The sequence below is a fragment of the Perca flavescens genome, chromosome 24, assembly GCF_004354835.1.
Source record: "Perca flavescens isolate YP-PL-M2 chromosome 24, PFLA_1.0, whole genome shotgun sequence".
NCBI lineage: Eukaryota > Metazoa > Chordata > Actinopteri > Perciformes > Percidae > Perca > Perca flavescens.
Genome location: NC_041354.1, coordinates 4,706,070 through 4,723,518, shown reverse-complemented (window position 1 = coordinate 4,723,518; position 17,449 = coordinate 4,706,070). Strand labels below are relative to the sequence as shown.

The 17,449-nt window shown below is 40.8% G+C and overlaps 1 protein-coding gene across 1 annotated transcript in view; it reads left to right on the top strand.

Moving 5' to 3' along the window:
• abcc4 (ATP binding cassette subfamily C member 4 (PEL blood group)) overlaps window positions 1-17,449 on the top strand; it is a 31,627-nt gene that overhangs the window by 8,938 nt on the left and 5,240 nt on the right. The window contains exons 6-24 of the mRNA XM_028571865.1: window positions 1,588-1,751; window positions 2,782-2,907; window positions 4,006-4,255; window positions 6,357-6,464; window positions 6,792-6,881; window positions 7,040-7,231; window positions 8,499-8,593; window positions 9,445-9,531; window positions 10,340-10,436; window positions 11,087-11,269; window positions 12,051-12,188; window positions 12,545-12,582; window positions 12,705-12,808; window positions 12,903-13,049; window positions 13,638-13,717; window positions 15,034-15,184; window positions 15,294-15,413; window positions 15,512-15,622; window positions 15,882-15,982. Of these exons, the coding sequence (XP_028427666.1) occupies window positions 1,588-1,751; window positions 2,782-2,907; window positions 4,006-4,255; window positions 6,357-6,464; window positions 6,792-6,881; window positions 7,040-7,231; window positions 8,499-8,593; window positions 9,445-9,531; window positions 10,340-10,436; window positions 11,087-11,269; window positions 12,051-12,188; window positions 12,545-12,582; window positions 12,705-12,808; window positions 12,903-13,049; window positions 13,638-13,717; window positions 15,034-15,184; window positions 15,294-15,413; window positions 15,512-15,622; window positions 15,882-15,982 (2,382 nt within the window). The remainder of the gene's footprint in view (window positions 1-1,587; window positions 1,752-2,781; window positions 2,908-4,005; window positions 4,256-6,356; window positions 6,465-6,791; window positions 6,882-7,039; window positions 7,232-8,498; window positions 8,594-9,444; window positions 9,532-10,339; window positions 10,437-11,086; window positions 11,270-12,050; window positions 12,189-12,544; window positions 12,583-12,704; window positions 12,809-12,902; window positions 13,050-13,637; window positions 13,718-15,033; window positions 15,185-15,293; window positions 15,414-15,511; window positions 15,623-15,881; window positions 15,983-17,449) is intronic.

Sequence of the window (17,449 nt, the reverse complement as noted above, 5' to 3'; positions counted from 1 at the left end):
CCATGAACTCACAGATCTCCTCACGCAACTCGAAAAATCTTTCCAGCACCTTTCCCTGGCTTAGCCATCGCACGTCTGTGTGATAGGGCAAGTCACCATATTCTGAACTTAACTCTGTCAGAAAAGACTTGATAAAGTTAACCGCTTGTGTTATGATGCTCATCACATGTTCCATTTTCAAGGCTTTGCCACACAAGGATTCCTGGTGTATGATGCAGTGATAAGCTGTCAGCTCACCTGTGACGTTTTCCTCCTGCATCTTTTCTCGGATCCTCCCCATCAATCCACTTTTTTGACCGCACATCGCAGGCGCTCCATCTGTTGTCAGTCCCACAAGTTTATCCCACGGCAACCCCATTTTATCTACACATCTGGACACCTCTTCAAAGATATCTTTCCCCGTAGTTGTGCCATGCATTGAGTGTAATCCCAAAAACTCTTCTGTTACGCACAGGCTTGAGGCCACTCCACCATTGAAAATTGACAGCTGGGCAGTATCAGAAGTGTCCGTGCTCTCATCCACAGCAAGGGAGTATGCGATGAAATCGTTTCCCTTTCTCACAAGCTGTTGTTGGAGATTGGCAGCAAGGTGACGCACACGGTCAGCAACAGTGTTTCGGCTCAGGCTCACATTTAAAAATGCTTGCCTTTTTTTCTGGGCACACGGCGTTGCAAACTTTAATCATGCAGTTTTTGACAAATTCCCCCTCGGTAAAGGGCCGGGCTGATTTTGCAACCTCTGCTGCCACGATAAAACTTGCCTTAACAGCAGCCTCGCTTTGTGATTTGGCTTTAGTGAACATAGCCTGCTGTGACACCAGACTTCTTTTTAACTCTTCTACCTTCTGTAGCTTTTGTGTCGTGTCCAGATGCTTGTATTTGTCGTGGTGCTTTGTTTCATAGTATCTTCTTATGTTGTATTCTTTCATTACAGACACACTGTCTCCGCACAGGAGACACACAGCTTTGCCCTTTATATCCGCGAACATATACTGTGCCTCCCACCTGTCTTGAAAACCCTTGTTTTCAAAGTCCACCTTTCGTTTAGCCATTTTTTGGGGAGAGGGTTAGTTGACGATTGGGGCACGCTTTCGCGGGCACGGCAAGTGCATTGTGGGATTTGAACTATTATGGTGCTGATTGCGATATACCGGCGGGCCAGCTGTCATAGTAAATACATTTTGTCATGCGGGCCAAAGATAATTAATTCGCGGGCCGGATGTGGCCCGCGGGCCTTGAGTTTGACACATGTGCACTAGAGTGTCGAGTTCCGTTTTAATCAGTCGGTCAGAGCCTGCTGTGAAAACTCCAGTTTCTCGGGGGCATTTAGTTTCATCTCTTGGTCTTAATTACACCATGTCATGCTCTCATGCTGGTTTGAATTAGTGTTTTAAAAGTAACCGTTGACTGACTCTACCCCACCTGTACAAACTGCCCAGTACTGAATGTTAGTACTGGAGGAGAGTACACATGCATCTTGATCACACTGCGTTTTAGAAGTAGTTTTTTTTTTTTTTTCTCTCTCTCTTTTTTTACTTGCTTTTCTGATGGTGTTGCAGCTCATTTATACTAAGTTCTTTTGCACAGGTGACTATCTTCCTGCACTTTCTGTGGGTCGGGCCCCTCCAGGCTGCGGCGGTGGTGGGAGTGCTGTGGGCGGAGATCGGCCCATCATGCTTGGCAGGGATGGTGATTCTCATGTTCCTGATGCCCACGCAAACCATGTTTGGAAGGCTCTTTTCTAAGTTCAGGTAAAACACACGCACTCACGAAATTCCGATATTCCAGTCATGCTGAACCCAATCAAACGTTGCAACCAAAATGATTGATGATGATCATTATTTGGTGATTTGGCTCCAGTCTTGTTCTGCAATTAAAGAAGAAGAAGAAGAAGAAGAAGGAGAAGAAGGAGATTTAGCAGTTATTTTCACCGTGAACAGAGGTCACTACTAAAACCACCTGGACACTCCCAGGAAAACAGTGTTTTGAGATATCATCTTTGCTGCATGTCCTCTCCTCTCTCCCGCCCCTCATTTCCTGTTTTTCTCCAGCTGCTTTATCAAACATTTAAAAGCCACAAAAAATTATCTTTTAAAAAAATAAATAAAATGAGCTTAGTGTAGATGTAGTCTCAGACTTTTTATTGTTTCCAGTTTTTAAATATGATGGCTACATGCATGATATCAAGACTGAGGCTGAGGTGTGCGGCCTTTGGCAGAGAGATGAACGGATGATTAGCAACTCAACCGACTAAAACGAACCATCAAACACATTTGTGTATTGTGTGAAAGTTAAGGGATGCTAATTTAGATTTTCTTTTCTGACCGATAACTGACCCTTATTAACCGTTATGACAAGCAGGGAGGCTCGGACATCCGTTCCCCAGCCACAGACCGCTGTGGGCGTGGCGATGTTGCGTGCGTTGTCGTGGACACAAGCAGCCACTTTCATGGAACTGCTTGCGTGTCTACGCAATATGAAAGTCAAACTTCAATTCAAAAGTCAGAAAGGGAAGAATGTACAGTTTGTCAAGTAATATGGTGTTTATAGGTATTTTGTCCCAATTTTCAAATCTGATTTCAATTGATTGATTAAAATAGCTCTAAGTGGAAGCAGCTGTTTGTTGGTATTGTAACATTGTAGAAAAATATGTTCCAAATTGTGTAGGAATCAGTACACATTTGCAATAGCATACAAACTAATTTTGAAAGTTGTTTCTTTGTGTTAAACAATATTTTTGCAGTATTTAATCATTCTTACATTTTCGACTTTTCTTTACAGGAGTAAGACCGCTGTCCTCACAGACGAAAGAATCCGCACAATGAACGAAGTGGTGTCTGGAATGAGGATCATTAAGATGTACGCCTGGGAAAAACCCTTTGCTGCTCTGGTCACTGAGGTCAGAAGGTAAAAACCTGAAAGGATTCTTTCTTCAAGTTAAGGATATTTTTAGATCAAACTTTAGGGAGGCACCGCCTCACAAATGAAATACTGTATGTCCACTTTATAAAGTCTTCTGTTAGTTTAGTGTTCATAGAATATGTCATAGTTACTTTCATAACTAACTAACCGCATACTGAATATTTACATTAAAATTTCACATTTCTTGTTTATATTATGTTATAGTGGACAACCACCAGTGATAGAAGTCAAGTCATAAATTCACAACATCAACTGCATAAAGTTTTATAAATAAAATAAAGCACACTGTTTTACTTGTGATTCTTAAATCAAAGGTACGGAAAAGTCAAAATCAAATAAAAAAAAATGTGTGGCTAAATACTACTATAGGTAATAATTATTATTATGTTTGTGCTCGTGCCTCTCACACTGTATGCACAACCCCGCCCCCACTTGCTTGCAGGCTCTCCTGCATCATGAAAGGAGATCCAGACACCGGTCCACACTGCTGACATTTGCCTACTTTTTTATTGTTAATTGCACAGCTGTATATTTTGTTAAGGAGGAAAGGAAAACCTGTAATTTTTCAAGTGTGGACGTGGGAGAAAGATGTGACCCATGACATATTTTTAGTTGATAGAAATGCAGCGCAGTGACGACACAGATTTCATACAGAAGACTTATGTATATACATCGGCGTTAAGTGGACCTGTACAGTAACAGTTGGCTTCATGATCAAAGGAAGTTTTCAACGCACGTAATAGTCTGCTCAAAACCATGGCAAAAAAACGGCAGACAAGTGGCTGCAGCAAACTTACCATTAATTTATTTACAATGTAACAAAAACAACTACTTGCCTAAATAATGCTGTGTAGTGTGGCAGTCGGTAAGTCAGTAGTGTCATCCCTAACTGATCTGGATCATAAGTTTCATTCAAAGATTAAAGTGAATTCTGAGTCGAATCATGTGCTTCTGATGGATTCTGAAATTTGCCTCTTCATTATTGTGAGGAAATTTCAAGGGTAATATCCATTCATAATGCTCGGTAAAAGTGAAGCTTTATGCCAGTCCGTGTGATAGTTGGAACTCTCTGTGTCCTCTTAGGAAGGAGATCTCCAAGATCATGAAGAGCTCCTACCTACGAGGCCTTAACATGGCCTCTTTCTACTGCGCCAGCAAGATCATCCTCTTCGTCACTTTCACCCTCTATGTCCTCCTGGGAAATACCATCACGGCCAGCCGTGTGTTTGTGACGGTCTCGCTGTACACTTCTGTGCGACTCACCGTCACGCTCTTCTTCCCAAGTGCCATCGAGAAGCTGTTTGAGAGCCGTGTCAGCGTCCGCAGGATCCAGGTACGCTGCTTTAATATTCTGATTTTAGTTTTTAAAACTAAACGTGTGCTGTAGTATTGAAATTAAAAACGTCGGTATTCATTTTTTACCTTTTAAGATGGATGCAAATGCCCACCACCCAAAATGCACATTATGTTAAAAATGTGATACGCATTTTTCATTGGAGGGTGAAAAATACAAGTCAACAGACATGGCACTCGCTTGGACTTCAGATAGGCCTGGCACACACGTCTGTTAATGTTTAAGGTTAGGGCTGCTAGATAAGAGGAAAATATGCAATAAGCAATACCGTTGTTGAATATCGCGATAACGATATTACTTACGATAAATAAACCTATATTAAAGTGTACTCAGTTCTGCCTTTTTTTGCTGCTTTCAGTATTCTGCTAAAATACAACAAATTGCTTGTTGAATTTAAAACGAATGAAAGGAAATACTGAACAAATTGAACATATAAAAGGCACCACTAAAAAAGAATGGCATTTACATTATAAAGTGCAGTTTTCTACTGATATTTTCTTTCAACTAACACAAAAAGTCTTTGAGTGTCTTTCGCGATATGTCGCATCCTTTCACGATGTGTATATTGCACCAGTTGATATTGCAAAAAAAAAAGGCGGGCTTTACACCAATCACAACTGTTGAGGCGGGCTTTACGCGGCGATGATGATGATGCTGGTTGTATTGTTTTGCAACAACATTGTTTCATTGCAAATGAGGCATACATGACTAATGCGTAGCCTGCTTATCTGTCCATTCATCATTAAAGCTGGGCTTTTGGCTTTTCCACGTCAATTTTTCGCTTCAGCCTCTTTGACAGTGACATTCTTACCTGACAACAGCCGTTTCTTTCTGCAAGCATTTTCCACCAATCAGGACGCTGCATACTACAACCATGTTTCCTAATCACAGACTTTAACCATCACTCCTCAGTGAACTGCCTCCTAGTCTGAGATCATTTTCTAGTTAAAGAGCCAGTTATTATGGAGTTTCCATGTTTTTTAGGAGTTTGCTCACACTAATACATGTAAAAAAAAAATTATATATAGCATTAATTCAGCAAGAAAGTGAACATTTCGAACAAGAATAGGCATATTAGGTATAAATTAATTTTATTTTCTTTATTTGAAAGTCCAGCCCCCAGAGTGTCTGCTTAGAAAAATTCTGGCTCTTGGAAAAATGTAGTTGATGACCCCTGCCTTTCAAAAAAAGCAGTCACATAATAGCAGATAAACAACTACGCTGTTCTGGCTGCATCTGCTTCTTTTGCTGATATCACAGTTCAGGCTGCTTATCTCTTATATTGCCACTCTCACATGCATCATTTTGAAGGTCCAGCTCTGTAAAGCCACTATCTTGCTCCTTTGTATTTTTCTCATAAAGATATGGTTAGCTTGAAATGTAATTTTTAACCTGCTAAACCGGCAGTTATGAAACTCTACCCAATGATTTACCCGACCACTTGATACCTTGATTACTTACTACTAGTGAGGACAAAGTTACAAGTTAGTGTTGGAAGACTGTGGAAGATTTGGCCTCAAGTGGTGTTCTGGCTTATGGCTCAATGGTAACCTAACGCAGTATGAATATGTTTGATAATCCAATATAATGAGCGTTTGAGCACTGTGAATGCGTTATGTAAAGCACTTTGAATTGCCTTGTTGCTAAAATGTGCTATACAAATAAAGCTGCCTTTTCTTGCCTTCCCAATTATTTTAAGTACTCATGTCGGTACTCTGTATCGGCAAGTACCCAAATGAAAAGTCATCCGTAATAGAAACCACACATACAGCCAGGCATAAACCGACTGGAATATTTGTATATATGTTACTGAAAAGGGAAGAATTAAACGGCATATAAACCGTCTCTCTTTATTCCATGCTCTGTAAGATTTGGCCTTAGGTGGCGTTCTGGCTGACACACCAGTGAACCTAGTGACAAACACAGTACTAGTGCCTATACTGGGCATATACCAATTAGCTCCACTAAAGCAATAGTGGAAGGGATTTTACTGATATGTTAAGACAATAGGTTTTTGTATAACCTCTTAGAACTGGGCTCAGACTCTATCTATTTATTTATTTATTTATTTATGGTGAAGGAGTTCTTAATGCTGGATGAGATCACAAAAGGCCCAGCTGCACTACCAGAGGATGAGAAGAAAGACGCCTTCGTGGAGATCCAGGACCTAGTCTGCTACTGGGACAAGGTCAGATACCTTGTGCTCACTGGTATACACACTAGGAATGCCCTGAGCCAATACACTAGATTAAGCAAATCCAAGAATTTTCTTTAACATTTTATCACCTCCACAGACTGCTAATATGATGACAAAATTACATACGTATTAGTCTTGCATTGCCAGACCTAACGTTACCTCTACACCTGCTGCGGAGGGTCTGGCTAGTCTGATTGGCATTTCTTTAAACTAATCAAAATTGTCTTGGGCAACGGTGCCTTTGCAAAAATAGCCTTGGGGAGGAAAAACAAAACTGATTCATGTTGTAATGTTTAAATATATTTTGTACCCCTGCAGAGTCTGGATGCTCCATCTCTGCAGAACCTTTCCTTCACTCTGAACTCAAGTCAGCTGTTGGCTGTAATTGGACCAGTGGGAGCTGGAAAGGTCAGATATCTCACATCATCATTTTAGCTAGCTAGAATTGTGACTTGTAGTAGACAATCACTGTTTAGCTGAAATAGTTCAGCTAGTTTGTGTACATTTTTTCTCATCTCATCAGCACCTTATGTCTTACCTTTCTTTGTGCCTGTATGTCCATCCAGTCATCCCTGTTGAGCACCATCCTGCGAGAGCTGCCTCATGAAAAGGGGGTGCTGACAGTCAAAGGTCAGCTGACCTATGCTGCCCAGCAGCCCTGGGTGTTCCCCGGAACCATTCGCAGTAACATCCTGTTTGGGAAAGAGTTCAACGCCCAGAAGTATGAGAGAGTCATTCGAGCCTGTGCTCTAAAGAGGGTGAGAGGTATTTGAATTATTACTTTAGATTACATGGAAAACAATCCATTTTGTAATCGCAACAAATTGAACAGGAGGAAGTATTACGGCAAGTAAAATCTGTTTCAGTGTCCATATGGGTTTAAGAAAGGTTCACATTTTTCAAGTCAACCTTTTAATAAATAACATCTAAATATAATTTTATTTTTTAACTTTGATCTTTGCTTATATATCCATGAATGCTTATGCTACTCATTTGTTAAGCCATGCACATCAGTTTGAACTCAAAGTGTTAGGCAGTGTCCTCATTTAGGATCCTAGTGGCCTGAGCTAGAAGCTCCTCCTGAGCCTCTCAGTGCTTTTACCCAACCTCAACAGGGAGAAAAGGCTGTTACCCGGGTGGTTTGAAATATTAATTTTCTCTTAGCCTTTTTCTTGCTGCGTCTGATGTTAATGCCTTTTTAAGAAGAGTAGGGCACTGCATATTGTATGTTCTGCCAAACAAACCACTCTTTGACCTGGCAGTAGGAGGTTAGCTGTGTCCAGTAAATGAGTTACTGTGTTAGTTGTTGTTTAGATAAAACAGTTTGGGAGAGGTGTAAGGATCTACAGAGGTAGAATTATTCTCAACTCCCTCTTCTATTTTGTAAAAGAAAAAAATATTGGGAAGGTGACCATAAGCATTTTTTTTTCTCTACATGTTCAGACATGTAAGAATCACATGACCAGAGGGGCAGCCCTGATAGTCCCCAACTTTCTACCGTAACTGTGTAAGGCAGGTTGTATAGGTTGTTGCGAGGTTGTATAACACAGCTGTGTCTGTTCCTGAGTCAATAGGTACTTTCTCTGGTATCCGTGTAAAGATCTTCAATGTCTTGTTTCTGTTAGTATTGCAACATTTGTTTAATTTGTGAATTGGAAAAATATGTGTGCAGTGAGTACAGTAGGCAGGCTGGAGACCAGGAAGAGTCTTGTTGTCCATGCTACCTCAGAGATCACTGTATAGGGTCGCCCTGCTGGCCTAGAGCTTTAGGGTGCTGACCATGTGGTTTAGGCGTCTTTGGTTAATGCCCTCTTTCTGACTCCCCTCATTTTCTGTCACCTCACTATTGTCTACTGTCAAAATGTTTGTAAAAATCAACATCACTGTGTCATTGATCCTGTCCCTGTGGGAAGTGAACGCATCACATTTTGCACACCTTTTTGAATATATAATACAAGTTCAGTGTGTTTGGGTGTTTGTGAGTTCCACATTATTTACGGTCTATTGTTCTGTCTGTCTGTGCAGGACATGGAGCTGCTCCCAGATGGAGACCTGACAATAATCGGGGACAGGGGAGCCACACTCAGCGGGGGACAGAAAGCTCGTGTCAACCTGGCAAGGTCAGAGGACATCCAAATTATTATAACAAAGAAACCAGATGGGTTTTACTATATATTATTAGATAAATTGTCACTCCTAGAAAAAGTGTGATTTAAAAAAAAGAATTGATAGAGTAAACACATTTTTTAAAGGATTTATTTAATTTTATAATATACTATTAAAGAATGTGTGACATACTGTAAACCAAGGTTAAAGTTGAGATCAAAAGTTTAGATAGACTTTTATTCAATGGGGTCTTGTTGTCATTCAGGTAGTTATGTTTAGACCAGCTTACCTGCTGTATGAAAAGGAAAGGTTTGCATTTACTGGCTAAAACTGCTGCTGTTTCCCTGTCCCTGCATGGGTGGAGAGAGCTTGTGGGTTAGAGGACCAGCCTCCTGGTTTGGGTGGCTCAAAATCACCATAAATCCCCACAGTCCCATGTCTGTTAGGCTGGCTAATGAGAGCACATTTTAACAAAGTGACCAAAATATTTTTCAAATGAAAATGAGCATAGATATATGTAAAAATACAAAAGGCTCCTGCACAGAAACACAGTAATTAATATAGACAGAATATAAGCAAATCATCTTTAATGGTGAACTCCACCGATTTTACACACCAAGGTGTGTTTCTAAAGGGCAAAAGTATGTCCTATCGAAACTAATACTTCAATAGGCAAACCACTGCAAGGCATGACACTGAATGACAACATATGTTGCAGTCCAAGAGACTAGAAAGTTTGACCTTTTGTCCTTAAAAGGCAACGAGCAGAAAACCAAGTAGTACGGAAACCAATGACTGAAACTTTCCACATGACGTAGAAGCTGCATGCTGTCTGACAGTACGTGCTGACAAAATGTGTTTACAGGGCTGTGTATCAGGATGCAGACATCTACCTGCTGGATGACCCTTTGAGTGCTGTGGATGCTGAGGTCGGAAGACACCTGTTTGAACAGTGAGTGATCTAAGAGTTACGTGAAGTGTTTCAGGCACAAATTCTCCCTCTCACCGTACATGACCCATCCAGTTTGTCAAATCTGTGCGATTGTATCCCCGCCATACATCGACGTGCTCCTATATGCACATATTAGAACAGCAGGTTAAGGTCTCACAGCTCAGAGTGGGTTTGTACTCATAGAAAAACTGTTCTTCTGCTCAGTGGTGGAACGCTGGAGACAGGTCTGTTAAGGTCTCATACGCTGTTACACCACAGCATGGGGGATTTATTTGATATACCAAACGGGAAGTTACTGGAGTGTTCCTGGACAGTGTGCTTCAAAGCTGAAGCAGAAAGCCTTCAGCATTAAATCTTAGCAGCGGAAAGTTCCTGTAAAAGGAGGGCTGGGAATCTATCTGCATTGTTAAATAATGTAGCTTTTTCCCTTAGTTTTCTCCCCTATATAGTTTATACTCCATTAGTTGATGGTGGGTTTGTAGGTTGTTATTTCTGCTTTGCCAGAAAATGCATCTTAAGTGAGAACCAAGACAAAAAACAAGAAAGGTGTTTCAGTGTTTGAAAGGCCAGAACTAAGGCTGAGGCAGGAAGAGGTGCGGTGCTGCTAGTGACAATTGAAGTTGGCCCCAATCTTCCTGTTACACTTTTCCGCTTGGATAATACAATTCCGCTTACAGTTACCTAACAAAAAAACAAACACACACAGTAAGTCTAGTTCAATTCTAACAGACTGCTGCTGCAATTCACATACAGTAGATGCGTTCATACTAAAACCTGACACAATCTTCACTGTATGTCCATGTATCAGGTGCATCTGTGGCCTGCTGAAGAACAAGCCTCGTATCCTGGTCACTCACCAGCTGCAGTACCTGCAAGTAGCCGACCAGATTGTTGTCCTCAAGGAGGTTGGTGCCTGTACAGAGTGAATGTACCCAAACTTTACTAGATGTACAGTATTTACATGTAAGACATGCAACTTTTCAGTCTAAACAGTACACATTTTTCTCACTCTTCAACATTAGGCCTCGTGAAACATTTGTGAAAACTTGTGTTTAAGAGAAATGATGGCATTCATCCATTGTTGATTCCCTCTATGGTACAAATGAAGTCTGAGGGATCCATCGTATGAGTCAAACAGATAGTTTGGCTTTATCTAAAGGATTATAAAATGCTAATCTGAATGAATTTGGAGATCAAATATGCTCTTCGGTGTATGAGTGTGATGTGCATCATGGTTGCCAATTTACTGTATTGACAATTTATACAATTTAATTTAATTACGAATTATAACCACACTACTGGTCATGTTTGTATATGAGCAGAATCAGACAAAATGTTGTTGCAACATCATTAACATTACAGCCTACTGAGGTCACTAGCAGCTTTGAGATTGTTAGTGTATTAAGAGCTCAGCACCAGCGTCTTTGTATAATGGAATGTATTAACCATAACCTTATTAAAAGTGTGTTTATACATGATGAGATAGTGTTTATGCGTTGGCAGTGGTAATGTGAACACAGTCGCAGAGTATCCCAACTGTGTGTGCACATGTCAGGGTCACATGGTGGCAAAGGGGACGTATACAGAGCTGCAGCGGTCTGGAGTGGACTTCACCTCCCTGCTGAAGGAGGAGGAGGAGAAACAGCCCCCTCCAGACATCGTCGCCAGGAGCAGAACTCTGTCCCAAAACTCACAGACCTCATCTGTGCACTCGATCAAAGATGGAGACCAGCTACCGGTTTGTATACAATTTCCCTCTCTAGGTTTGTTTAACACAGAAACTGTAAGTGTCAAAAGATTGAACTTGTCACCTTAATTTCTCCAGAGGAGGGGAGTGATGATCAATTTGTAATGGCTTGTAGAGGTTTTAGAACATTTAGAATTTCAATTTGCTCTTGAAAGTGTATACAAGGCTCTACACTAACTATGGCAAACTCCCGATCTAGATTCTAGAATCGATTGCTTTTCCTTGGGTTTCCGGATGTTAACACTGAATTTTAAACATTACATTTTGCAGCTAAATTTGGCATGTTGACTTTGAGCAAGTTCAGATAGTCAAAACATAAAGGGAGACAACACCATGTTAAATGTTTAGCAATACATTATTAAATCAAATTGAACCAAATTAACTAATGCAGAATGGGATGTAGAAATCAGTGGAGTCTGTGGCAAAGGGTGTGCATTTTTCTTGACCAAAAAAGAGGCAATCAGTAGTTCTCTCTCTTACCGGTATGTTTAACATACATGCCATGCTACGCACACACACAGACAGACCTGCTAAATTACAGCCACACCCATGCTATAAATGAAAATCTTTCCTTAGACATGACACATTTTTTTTTTTTGCATTTTATGTTTTGCTCTCCACCCAGCTGCATCATGTCTGTTACGGTTTTACATATGTTGTTGTTAAATAGTCATTCCTAGTAGTGTCAGTCGGTCCTGCTTAAAACGTTGTTCTCTGTGTGGTTTATAATCTATTAAACTGTGCACTGTGCTCATGATGTTTGTCCATACAGTCCGAGCATGTGCAGACCGTAGCAGAGGAGAGTCGTGCTGAGGGAACCATTGGAGCGAGTCTGTATGTCAAATACCTGAGAGCTGGAGCCAGCATCGTTGTTCTGCTGGTTGGCATAGTGGTCAGCATTCTGGCTCAGGTATGCAGCTCACAGAGCTATTTTTATTTTGGTTATAATAATAGGATTGCTTTGTGACCGGCGCAGAGAAAAGTGTGTCTGGTATGCACAGACAGGCGCCCTATCGGACACAAATCTACTTCCCAGCGCTTTGCCTTTGTGTTCCTGGCGTTAAGTGAGGGCAATAATGCCTTGAGGAAATGTAAATTTCACTGTTCTTTCAGTTTCAACATGTTAGCTCAGTGAGAAATGTGATAAAGTTTTGTGTCCGCTTCACATGGAGTGTAAATCATTGAATGTACATAAAGAATTGGCTATCTCCTCTTGAGATTAAGAGAAACACGCTAACCTATTGCCCATTCTTTTTAATCGTTTAGGTAGCATACATCATGCAGGACTGGTGGCTGGCTCACTGGTAAGAATGAAAATCACTGAAAAGAAGAACAAAAATACACTAATCCCCAATATTGGTATATTCCTCAGAGGTGTCTGCTTTTGTATGACTTTATTTATTTTTGTAACGTTTTGATTGATCAGGGCTGACGAGCAAGATAAGCTGACTGCCAACAGCACCGTCATCCAAAACGGGCTAAACATCACTGCAGAGCTGAATACAGATTTCTACCTGGGTGTTTTTGGAGGTAATCTGACAACACATGTTGTCATATAAACCTGTACTGTATGTATTGTATTTCAGTAGTTTAGAGGAAAACATTCTGCTGCTTGTTTTTACAGGTTTGACAGCAGCCGTCATCTTTTTTGGCTTCATCAGGAATATTGTCCTGTTCAACATGTTAGTGAGGTCTGCACAGTCTCTGCACAACCGCATGTTCAACTCCATACTCAAATCACCTGTGCACTTCTTTGACGTCAACCCTATTGGTAAGCAAAATTTAAAACATTACCTCTCAAATACTAAGCATACAGTATATCGATAGTATTTTGGGCATTAGTTGAATTTTTGCATATTGACTTCAAGGTACGATATGTAATATTTCTGTATCTAAAAACGACTATACCTATGTTATATATTTTGAGTTGTGTACATACACTATCCCAAATGTTTCCAACAATGTTCAATCTCTAATTTTATTTCAATGACACGGACATTTCGTTTGGTCGCCTGTCAGTGGAGTCCTATAACCTTTGACCCCTCTAGTTACTCTAACTACCGTCAAAACATGGGAACCCGGATGATACGTTTAAGAGTAATTATAAATCATACAATGTCAGAGGAGAATTATACTCAGTAACCGTAATACAGCTTCATCAAAGACGTATTGGAGCATTACCAAATTGTGTGAGGGAAAATCTCATTACTAAAAGAAAAGCTGTGATGGCACTTAAACCTACACTAAACCGCAAACGATTCTCCACATAAATATAAACTGGAAAACAAAATGTTATGATGTCTCTAGTTAATATTTCCATAGTAAGGTTTTCTCCACATTCTCTTTTGTCTCACCTCAGGAAGAGTCTTAAACAGGTTTTCGAAGGATATTGGCCAGCTGGATTCTATGTTGCCGTGGACTTTTGCTGACTTTGTTCAGGTATGGAGAGATCTCCCTTCAATGACAAAGCTCGTGAGAACCTGTACACTAAAGCTACAGAGTTGGAGACTGGAGAGCCTCTTGGTCATTTAGTATATCAGAATAGATTTAATGGGACTGTATGGTCAAGTTCAATAATATTGCATGAACGTTAAAATAAGATGACTGCTGCCCCCAGAAATATATAAATACTCTGTCATTTGCTTACCAGTCTCCTCTCCTGTGTTTGCCTGATTAAAATCAACCCTTAAATGTACAACTTAAATCGCCTTTATGCAAAGAAAATCATGAAATTTGATTTATTAACCATTTATATTTTCTTAAGCAAATCAGACTCCCTCAGAAATAAGTGTAAAAAGGTTAACGTAAAAGAGAGCGGCGAGTGTCATCAGAAACAATCTAGTAACAGCAAAAAATAACAGAAACATACAGCAGATCAAGATGCATTGACCATCATCATACAATAAAGACGTTAGGTTAGTGAGGGAGTCTGTCCAGCTGTCCCTCTCTGTTCCATCTATAAAAGGAAGCAATCTAATGAAGTAAACAAGCAAATGTGTGCAAACTACTGTAGCCAAGGCTAATAAAACAAAAACACAGAGGCTCCCTAATCTGAACCAGCGTGAACCAAGACGGCCGACGCACTTTTATTAACTCTTAATGGTAAAGTCTGCTGTTGATGTTTTTCCCCCGTGAACCAGTGTGTTTCACCGGTGTTTCTGACTGTGAGTAGCCACGACTTGGGTATGTGAAGAAACTATATCATGGCAGGTGTATTGCTCAGGACCCAAGGAAGCGCAGGGGGAAGTAGATGAGATGAGCGGTTCTCAAGAAAGCCGCAAGCAGCAATACTCCATGCCAAGCAGTCGGCCCATTCTGAACAGGCATGTTTTGAACGCACACTGCACTGGTGTCTCCTTTTCAAAAGCACTGTGGCATTTTCCGTACATGTCCTGTCATGTCTGAATAAAGCTGCAAGGAACACTTAATGGGGCTGACACCTATCTTTGAAGCCAGCAGTGTTACACATTCAATGTCTGACATGGGCTCCACATAAATAAAAAGATCAGCTGGACCTTTTCAGCCTGTTGTGGCAGCAAGAACATCCTGCACAGTAGCCAATGCTATTGTAATTCAATTGTTACTGTGAGTTATTACCATCACTAGTTTGGACTTTGTCCTATTGCTCAGCTGGGAGGTCAGATGTCTGTGCCCTAAACTGCATTGATTAATCAGCTTAAATCCACATCAAACAGTAATCCGTAAACAAGCAGACTTCAGAATTTAAGTAGGTTTTGTGTTTTTTCTCTGAGCAGGTGTTCCTGCAGATTGTCGGGACGATTGCTGTGTCGGTGTCAGTGATCCCCTGGATCCTCATCCCTGTTGTCCCCCTCCTCCTCGTCTTCCTCTTCCTACGTCGCTACTTCCTGCAGACCTCCAGAAACATCAAACGCCTCGAGGCCACAAGTGAGTGTCCCAAAATGCTATCTATATCAGGCTGGGCACTTTTGTGTGAAATGTATTGAATCAAGTGGCAACAAGCGGGATTAAAATGGCTTTTTCATCTTTCCCTCAGCTCGGAGTCCGGTGTTCTCCCACCTCTCGTCATCTCTTCAGGGCCTGTGGACCATCCGAGCCTTTGGAGCCGAGGAAAGGTTCCAGCAAGCCTTTGATGCCCATCAGGACCTGCACTCAGGTTCTCAGCACTATTATATTCACATCCCATCAATATGAAGCATTTGGGAGCTCTGTTAGTCCTGGGTCAAAAACGTATATCTTTTTTTTTCTGTACAGCGGCCTGGTTCCTGTTCCTGACCACCTCCCGCTGGTTCGCTGTTCGTCTTGACGGCCTCTGCGCCATCTTTGTTACTGTTGCCACCTTTGGCTGCCTGCTCCTAAGAGACCGTAAGGAAGGTTCTCAATCTTTGAACACTGATTTAGTACTGCTGTACCATGCATCGGGCGCCTGGGTAGCTCGCCTGGTAGAGGTTTTTCCTGCGGCAATTTGCTGAATGTCATTCCCCCTCCCTCTCCTCAAATCTTAAGCTGTCCTATGTTAATAAAGGCCTAAAATGCCCCAAAGATAATCTTTAAAAAATAAATAAAATACCATGCATCTTCTATTTCAATAAAATATGAAATGTCTTTTTCCTGGTTCTGTTAGAGCTGGACGCTGGCTCCGTTGGTCTGTCTCTGACTTACTCTGTTACACTGATGGGCATGTTCCAGTGGGGTGTCAGGCAGAGTACAGAGCTGGAGAACATGGTAAGATATTCTTTCTTTTTTAATTTTTTTAATTTTAAGTTTTTTTACAACTTGTATTCAAAGCTAATGTATAGGATTTATTTAGTTCACTTTGCTATCCAGATGTCATTTGGAACTTGTAACTTCAAGCCTTATCTCCAGTTAGTAACATTGACAGTAACAATAAAAACCAAAGGTGCAATTATGTATTATAGACAATTTTTGTTAAAAAATAAAAATACAAAATAGAACTTATAAGAAATAAACAGAAAAGAAAAACAAATGAGATCATCAGCAACATACAGTATAAGCAACTCTGAAGTAAAGAACTTTTCATTGTTCATTATATAAATTCAAATCGCATCCATAAGTCGGCTTGCACAGATCAGCTGTTTTAGTCAAAACACAGCTGTAAACGGTATCCTGTTGTTTCAATGTATTATAGACTTTTTCAGAGACTTAAGAGCCGCTGGCGGGTCACTGGCCACGAACATTTTGAGCCAGGGTAAAAGCTTTTATTATGTTGCTTTATAAAGTTTTTCATATATTTTCAGGTGAGAAAGTAACCGTTTTAATTCCAAATATGAAATTTGCTTCAACGTTTTCAGAGATGAGCGCCACCTCAGGCCAGCCGGCGGCCATCTCTGGTGATCCTGCTGCCCAGATTCCGGCAATAGACTTGTTGCGTCGGTTTCCGTAATCGCCAGCAACGACTACTAATGACGTATCGGTGTCTTGAAGGGTTGTCCAATTATATAGGGGAAGATTTCAACCACTACCCCTTATAACACTGTTCCAAGGGGGAAGTCGAAAAGCGAGGGGCACTCGAAATCAAGGGGTAGGGTCAAAAAGAAGAAACCATTTAAATAACTCAAATCCCCGGTGAAAACTGTTCTATTCCTGCTTCAGCTTCCAAATCGTGGCCAGGAAGCACAGGGGAGCCTTCAGTTTGCCTCCAGGGCTGAAGTTGGTGCTCACTGTGAGGGCTAACCATCTTCACTCTACCCAGCAGTTGGGAAGCAAGACGAGGGAATTTTACTTGGGTCTAGATGAGCTGCATTTATTCACGGTCAAACTAAAACCTGTGCTGTTCATTTACTACCACTTCCTCTCTGCTCCGATCAGCCAACAAGTGTGAGCGCTAGGGCTGCGCAATATTTTGTTTTGTTATTGTCATCGCGAGACCAACTGGCGCAATAACCTCATCGCGAAAGGCTGCGACATTTCTCGAAAGACGCTCAGAGATTTCTTTGTTTGCTGAGAGTACCAGTAGAAAACTACACTTTAAAATGTAACTCATTCTTTTTCAATGTTGCTTTTATATTTAATTTGTTCAATAAAATAATATTGGAGATGGGGGTTTTATGTTATTTTAAAATTCATCAAGCAACTTGTTGTATTTATAGCAGAATACAGAAAGCAGCAGAACTGATTATATTACATTGCAATGTCGGTCTAAATTTGATTTATCGCTCAGTCAGCACTAAT